This window comes from Protopterus annectens, chromosome 10.part0 (assembly GCF_019279795.1).
Source record: "Protopterus annectens isolate FY-2018-M chromosome 10.part0, PAN1.0, whole genome shotgun sequence".
Classification (NCBI taxonomy): Eukaryota; Metazoa; Chordata; order Ceratodontiformes; family Protopteridae; genus Protopterus; species Protopterus annectens.
The window spans coordinates 1,686,519,647-1,686,528,153 of record NC_056744.1 but is presented as its reverse complement, the minus strand read 5'-3'; the positions used below and the strand labels follow the sequence as shown (position 1 = coordinate 1,686,528,153).

Sequence of the window (8,507 nt, the reverse complement as noted above, 5' to 3'; positions counted from 1 at the left end):
GTCAAATTTCCTGAATATCTTGGTCCAGTCCAGGTAAAAATGAAGCTGCCTGTGTACGCCCAAAGAGTGCAAAAGACTTTCTTCCTCACTTTGAGGTTTAGGATAAAAAGTAGGCAAATGAATAGTCTGATTCAAGGCCACTGCCAAAACCACCATAGGCATAAAGGTGGGATTAGTCCTTAGGGATACCCTGTCCTGATGAAAAATAATGGGGTCCACAGCCATGAGTGCTTGCAATTCCAAAATTCTTCCAGCAGAGGTTATAGCTAAAAGAGAAGCGTTTTTTCAAGACAAAAATTTTAAATCCGTGGAAGCTGCAGGTTCAAAAGGAGACAAGGTTAATTTTTCCAAAACATAGTTAAGATCCCAAGTGGGAACAGGTGCTCTTACAGGGGGATGAACATTCTTTGCCCCTCTAAGAAAATGTTTAAGTAATGGATGAGAAAAAAAAAATCGGAGGATCCATATTGTAATGTGCAGAAATAGCAGAAGCATGAAGCTTAATAAATGAAAAAGATAAGTCCGTATGTAACAGCTCTGCCAGAAACTTTAAAATCAGAGGAATGTTCGGAACAGCACAATCACCACCATGGACTTGATTCCAGGAGCAAAATCTTTTCCATTTACCTGCATGATTTTCATTTACCTGCATAAGATTTCCTACTGCTGGGCCGTCTAGCTTCAAGGATTACATCTATTACCTGTTTGGAAAGAGTAGAGGTGTTTACAGACCCTGGATCCGCCAGGCAGCTAGAGTCAGAGTTTTGACGTGACTGTGCGGGATCCGGCCGTCCTGTTGAGACAGTAGATGAGGGATTTGAGGCAGAATCCAGGGAGGCTCCTGAACTAGGTTCATCAGAGTGGAATACCAGAATTGCCGAGGCCAATTGGGAGCCAGTAAAATCATTTGCGGTCTGTCCTGTTTTATTTTCAGAAGTACCCGAGGTAGAAGAGGAAAAGGAGGAAAAGCATATACTGAGAGGTGTTTCCAACCGAATGAGAGGGCATCCACTTGCCATGCTAGTTTGTGGTAGGTCCTGGTGCAGAATGATGGAAGCTGATGATTCCGAGGGGATGCAAAAAGATCTATATACAGACATCCCCATGCCTGTACTATCATCGTGGATTTCCAAACATCCAACATCTATTCCTGTGGATTCGAAAGTGTCCTGCTCAATGTGTCTGCCACAGTGTTGTCTTTTCCTGGCAGGAATTGTGCCTGTAAGTGGACTCCGCAGGTCAGTGCAGTCTACCAAAGAGCCATGGCTAACCTGCACAGGGGGTAAGAGTGAGAGCCCCCCTGCTTATGTACCACATCACTGTAGTGTTGTCTGTCTTTATCAACAATTGCCCTGGTAGAAGAAGGTCCATGAAGGCTATCGGAGCATTTTGTACAGCGAGCATTTCCTTTAAATTTATGTGCAGGTGTATTTGCTCCTTTGTCCAAACACCCTGAAGACATCTCCCGTGCATGTGGGCTCCCCAGGCATCATCTGAAGCATCCGTTGTCACAACTTGGTTTGTTGGTGAAGGACAAAAAGGCTTCCCCTCATTCTGGGACAGGCTTCGGCCCACCAAAGAAACTCTTGCTATAGGCAAGGCAAAATCATGATCACCATTTCCAAACTGTGGTAATGCTGAGACCATACACTCTTGAGGTACCACTGTAGTTGCCTCATATGCAGTCTTGCATATGGTATTAGGAGAATGCAGGAAGCCATGTAACCTAAAGCCTGCAGAACCTTTCTTGCAGTCAGCTGTTTCATTGAAGCCAGGTGTTGGAAAGAAGAAGCCAGTTGCGCTTTTTTTTTTTTGTTTTGGTCTGGTGTCAAGGAAGCCATCTGGGTTGTAGTACTCAGAAGAGCACCCAGGAAAGTAATTTGTTGTGTGGGCACCAGATCTGACTTCTTTAGAGTCACTGGGAATCCGAGGTACTGCAGACGATGCTGCAAAAAAGCTAGATGCTGAAGTAGAGAGTGTCTTTGTCGTCCACTTGAATAAGACATTCGTCCAGATAAGGGTATATTTGAATCCCCTTCTGTCTGCAAAATGCCATTGCTGGTGCCAGGCACTTTGTAAAGACCCTGGGCGCAGTAGATAAGCCAAAGGGCAGCACAGTGAACTGGTAATGCTTCGAGCCCACTTTTGAATCTCAGATAACTTCTGCACTCTCATCTTACAGGAATATGCAGGTAAGCTTTCTTCAAGTCCAAAGTCACCATCCAAGTGTTCTTGCCCAACATAGGCAGCAGCTGCTGCAGAGTGAGCATCTTGAAATTTGGCATAACCAGGAAGGGGTTTAGTACGGAAAGGTCCACGATTGGTCTCCACGAAGTTTCCTTCCTGGGAACCAGGAAAAGTCTTGAATAACAAAACCTTGCCTTAATTCTAAATTTGGTACCAATTATAAGGCCCTCATAGCTAAGAGGGACTGAACCTGCAGTTGTGCCTCTGCCCATTGATGATTTGACAGATCTGGCCAACCGTTCGGTTTTGGCAAGGTGTGGAAATGCAATCTGTAACCTCTTGAGACTATGTCCAGAACCCATTTGTCCCGGGTTATGCGGCCCCAATTCTGATAAAAAAGAGAAATCTTTCCTCCTAAAGGTGCTTCCTGGAGAGGAGCCCCTGGAACCAGAAAGGAAGAGTCATAAAGACTGTTTCCGGTAAGGCTGAGACATATCTTCACCTCCTTCGGGAAAGGGGGCAGTCCACTGCCTATTCCTAAAATGGGTTTGTGTCTGTCCCCTACCTCTGGAATGCCTGAATCTGCCTCTCTGAGGCTTGTCCGAGTTTGGAAATGACCAAGTGTTAGTCGGCCAGTGCCTGCTAAATCTAGGAGGTTGTACCTGTAAAAATTCCTTGACCGTCTGCATAGATTTGGCTTCATCCTCCATTTGCATTAATTTTCATTAATACCTCTTCAACTTTGTCCCCAAACAGAACATCGTGCTGGAAAGGAGCATCCAGCAAGCTTTGTTCCTTTAACCAAGCATGTCTTCTAATAACTGTGCCAGTTGTTGCAGCCCTACAAGAAGCTTCCAAAGAATCAAAACCAAAAAATTGACAGTTTAAAGCTCTAATAGACAACATAGCAGCAGTATACACTTTTTTTTTGTTTTACCCCATCTTTCCAAAGCCCTGGACTCTCAGTCAGAGGGAATAGGATGTTTAGCAGAGGCCACTTTAACACACTTAGGGCCCTGAGAAATCGTTCCCGGATCAGGTGAAAATTCTTAAAAAGAAACTTGTGAGAATCCGGAACCCTATAATACCTATCTGGTTTGACCGTTGCAGGGGGAAAAGAATCAGGAGAGAGGGAAGCTTCTGAAAAAACATCATATCATACAAAGTTTCACCAAAAGAATAATCCCCAGGAGGAGAGGCTGAAGGAAAGGAATCTTCAGCATCGGAATCCTCATAAGGAGGAAAGGAATAATCCTGCTCAAGGGAAGCAGCAGAAGAAACAGAAATTTGGTCTGAAGAATCATAATAGGACTGTAATCTAGGCTTTTTGTCAGGAGGGGGATGAGAACCCCTGATCATAGTTAACAAATCTTCAGCCATCCAAAGCATCTGCCTTTGAGGCTAGGACCCTGATCAAAAGGCGTCTGTGCTTGCCATTTCTTTTTAGCTGGAGCCTTAGTCATTGTCCTAGAATGCAAAACTGAATCCATATTTACATGAAGCTGTGAAGGCCTGAAAACTCCCAAAGAAGCCGGTACCTGCCTACCGGCTCCGGACCCAACTAAGAGAGTAGTATCCAAAAGTCCATTCCCTGGCAATTCTGAAGGCCCCATCAGCTCCACACCTGAGGTGGCACAGGCAATTGGTTCAAGAGAGGCAGACAACAGGGGCTGCAAAGGCTCCTCACTGATGACCGACGAACCAGCAACTGGCAATAACTGAGTAATATCCTCTGCTTTGGACCTCGGAGGCCTGTCTTTATCTTTGCGCCTCTTACATACACCAGAAGCCGGAAAAGAATCCAAAGACATATTATAATTAAACCTTTTTCCAAAATAGTAGAAGGCAAAGTTGCACCTACGCCTAATAGTACGCTGATTAAATCTAGCACAAAACCCACAATAGCAAAGTTGTGGTCAGGCCCCAGGCAGGGAATACAATAAGAGTGAAAATATCTACGAAGCATTCGTTTCCCACAAAAATACAATTATTAACTTTTTCTGACATCTGACTGGAGCAAGAAAAAGACCTCCCAATGGGGTACTTATCTTATAAAACGAAAAATCCTGGAAGTAAATCCAAAAACAGACAGGAGTAGGCCGACTGGCATCAGCGAACTGCTCAAGGCACTGCGCGGCAAGAAAGACTGTGGTAATGGCGTCAGCTGAGGTCTTTATACTTCCTGGCGCATTGACGTCAGGATAAAGGCAACCTCAGCTGACACCCAATCCAGACTTTGGGATTCTGGCCGATCGAGGGCTGCTGCTGGCAGGAAGAACCCTACAGTCATGACTGCAACAGAGAACCACGAAGGATATCTGCAAAGCATAATGACTTTCCTGCAGTTTTGTTGCAAACAGGGTTGCCAGATTTCCAACTGGCCAGGTAGGGAAAAAAAGGTCTTCCACGTCTTTAATGCAGATCAGAGCGAACAGGCCAATCCCCCAGTTTCGCATTAAGCAAAAATAGCTCTGTTTTGCGATTTTTTGATTGGCCCATATGCTGGTATACGGGCCAATCAAAAAAAAAAAAAAAACAAAGCGGATGCTGCCCAGGATTTAAACCGGCAGTGCGGGACTTGGGATCAGGCTGCTGATCTCGGGACAGTCCCGCCCAAATAGGGACATCTGGCAACCCTGGTTGCAAACTACTTGCACTGAAAACATTCAGAACAAACCATAGTCAATTTACTTACTTCTGTCAACAGGAATTCTGTCTCAGTCTTGGTTTGCAAATCTTTAAGATCTCCGACTTTTAATTCCAGGGATGATAGTGATGTTTTCAGTTTGTCCTGTAGATTTTAACAAATTAAAATAAATAAGTAAATAAACAAGAGCAGCAAAATATAATAATCACTTTACATATGGGGTGGGGGCACAAAATACACAGTTGTGTATTAAATCCTGAAAACCAGCGCACTGTGGCAGGGGCTCAATAAAAAAAAAGTTTCAGTATTACCAGTTTTCTTTTTTATTGTGCACCTGTGCTGTTTTAGTTTTGAAGTTGTCTATTAAAAACATAACTTGGAAAGACGAGTGCAATTAACAAATACACAGACAGTGGTGTGTATTTTAAGAACCACAAGTTATGGTCAAGAGCAACTGGTACTTATTTTATGAACACTATTACACAACACATAAATGAACACATCCTATAATCTAAAGTTCAAAGCTCAGAAGAGCGATAAACCATGAAATTGGAAGTGATCTTTATTATATAACTACAACAAGAGAGGACAAAAACTAAGAAGTAAAACTGTGTAAAACAATCTCCTGTGTCATCTAGCCACAAACAAAATCGGGTAACAGTTGAGGGGCTCATGACCCCTGACTTGCTCATTTCCCTACCAAACAGGATAAGCTACGTTTTTAACACCGAGGCACCGACATCACCCGGTACTACCTAGTATTAATTCATGACTATATTTTAACACTAAGGCACCCTACATCACCTGGTACTACCTAGCATTAATTCATGACTATATTTTAAAGCTAAGGCATCCTACATCACCCAGTGCTACCTAGTATTAATTCATGACTATATTTTAATGCTAAGGCAGCCTACATCTCCCAGTACTACCTAGTATTAATTCATGACTATATTTTAACGCTAAGGCACCCTACATCACCCAGTACTACCTAGTATTAATTCAGGACTATATTTTAACACAAAGGCACCCTACATCACTCAGTACTACCTAGTATTAATTCATGACTATATTTTAATGCTAAGGCATCCTACATCATCCAGTACTACCTAGAATTAATTCATGACTATATTTTAACACTAAGGCACCCTACATCACCTGGTACTACCTCGTATTAATTCATAAGAAAAACAAAAAGCCAACAGCAGCAAAATGACAAAATAAACAAGGCAAGCTGCTGTAAACGCCAATAACTAGTCCACCAGGTGAAAAAAAGATTTATTAAATCCACAAATCGATGAGCGCTTTCGTCATACAGACTTCAACAGATCTACAAACCATTAAAATTCATCGATTTGTGGATTTAATAAATCTTTTGTTTCACCTGGTGGACTAGTTATTGGCATTTACAGCAGCTTGCCTTGTTTACCTCGTATTAATTCATGACTATATTTTAACACTAAGGCACCCTACATCATGTGGTACTACCCAGGAGCGGCCTTAGGTCAACTGGTGCCCTAGGCAAAAGGGCTCCACGGCGCCCCCCCACCACACCATCTGGTGTCCCCATCCTAGTCTACCTACTCCAAATAAATACTGGAACCTACTAAGGCGCCCTACATCACCTGGTACTACCTCGTATTAATTCATGACTATATTTTAACACTAAGGCACCCTACATCATGTGGTACTACCTAGTATTAATTCATGACTATATTTTAACACTAAGGCGCCCTACATCATGTGGTACTACCTCATATTAATTTATGACTGACCTGTGGATTCTGAATTCCACTATTTTTATTTTTTACTCTACGGTGACCTCAGTGGAGCTGCTCAGGCATCCACACTTGATTGTGTAAAAAAAACATTTCTTTATCTTATGTCGGAGCTGCCAATGTACCAAACTCAAATTCTACCTTTGTGATCATGAATAACAACAAAACTATAACAATACATGTATAGACAAATCTACATTACTGCAATCACTTATCCATGTCACTCACTACCTTCCACACCCTTAGTCCCCATTTCACCAATGTGCCCACCGTTGATACCTCTCAAGCTGTCTCTCCTCACCAGTGCAATATGACACCTGTGCTTTACTCTCACTGTTGTGTTTCATGGGTAGGTAATGTGTGCAGCATAATCTAGGTACAGTACTGCACACATCAGTTTTAGGCCTTGCTGAGTCTATTCTGGCCCATAGTTGTGGACCAGACACCAAATGTTTGCAGTGCTACTATGTATTCCACCTGCCTCAGCCTCACACAGTCTTCTGCTGTTGTCAGTTTTTCCAACAGTTCATCAACCTGCACTTCCTCTACCACCGACTATGGTCAAGCTGGGCCTCCAGTGGTAATCCCCCGCTTTAACTGTCTGCAAAATACCACGCTTTGCAACACTGTGCAGACAGAAAATATCTTGTTGTGGTTCCCAAGGCATACTGCAGTGTGCTACCAACAGAAAGCTCGGAAGTGAGCCTTCGATAATTTGAATATACACAATGATGTTAGTGTAACACTGCTGAGTTCTATGGAGTCTCAGCTATGCTCTGTAGTTTGATTTCTGGTGTCAAACTATGGCTGTAGGTGCATTCAGCATCATTAATACGATATTTATGAGGGAAATCACCCCCCACATATAGCTAGTATTTGTCTGATATGTGCTAGATGTGGGAATTGTGAGAACTGTCTGGCTGGCACTCGCACACATTCTATAGATACTCTATAGTATACTCTATAAATACTCCCTGAATACTGAACAACACCTGGCAATTAATGGAGTGGAAAACCCTTCAGATAGACACACAGTTGCCATGCAGATTAGGTGGAGCTTTAGTGGTGATGTGGGTACAATCAGTGGCCTCCCCGAACTTTAAGGTAATGAGCTATTTCAAAGAATATCTGCTTAGTGGTGCTTCTCTGCACTTCATTCTGTGGGAACCACATATGCCCCTCCTCATGCTGTGGTATAACAACATTAATGAAGTAATAATTGTCATGGATATGCCTGTGATATGCCCACTGTATCCCACAATGGCCACCGGAAGGCCCAGTAACAAGGATAGACAAAGTTACCCACAGGAAATGTTATTCAACACAACCAGTGGAATTCCATGTAACAAAGGCACGTCTACAAGCTCTAACATGGTGTCTCTGTCAGCAACACACCTTTCGATTATGTCTTAAAGTGGTGGTGATGGTCTGTTAGGAATGGTCAGATCAGTTTGTGATATGGGGAGCAATGAGCCATACCACTGATTACACTGGCTATAAGAATATGGTGCTACTCCTAGCATCTTAGGATCATAGGAGATTACTAGGCTAATGGCTCTGGGGCCCTTACAAGCCTAGGCAAGAGTTTATCCCCAAAAAAGAAACCTCAATCAGTACCGGTCACCCAGGAACGGCCCTAGGTCAACTGGTGCCCTAGGCAAAAGGGCTCCACTGCACCCCCCAACACATTACCTGGTTCCCCATCCTGGTCTACCTACACCAAATAAATACTGGAAAAGCGCCCCTGCTAGACCAGTGCCCTAGACGGCTGCCTAGTTGGCCTATGCCTAAGGCCGGCCATGCGGTCATCCCTGTCAATAAGGGACACAGGTGGAACCCTTGGGACAAATTTGTGGTCACCCCATCAAGACTGTACTTGAAGAGGGTCAGCGATG

General features: G+C 43.4%; 1 protein-coding gene across 1 annotated transcript in view; it reads right to left on the bottom strand.

Moving 5' to 3' along the window:
* Nucleotides 1–8,507, bottom strand: part of LOC122813900 (nuclear factor 7, ovary-like) — a 114,880-nt gene that overhangs the window by 81,923 nt on the left and 24,450 nt on the right. Inside the window, exon 2 of the mRNA XM_044086444.1 lies at nt 4,883–4,978. Within this exon, the coding sequence (XP_043942379.1) occupies nt 4,883–4,978 (96 nt within the window). The remainder of the gene's footprint in view (nt 1–4,882; nt 4,979–8,507) is intronic.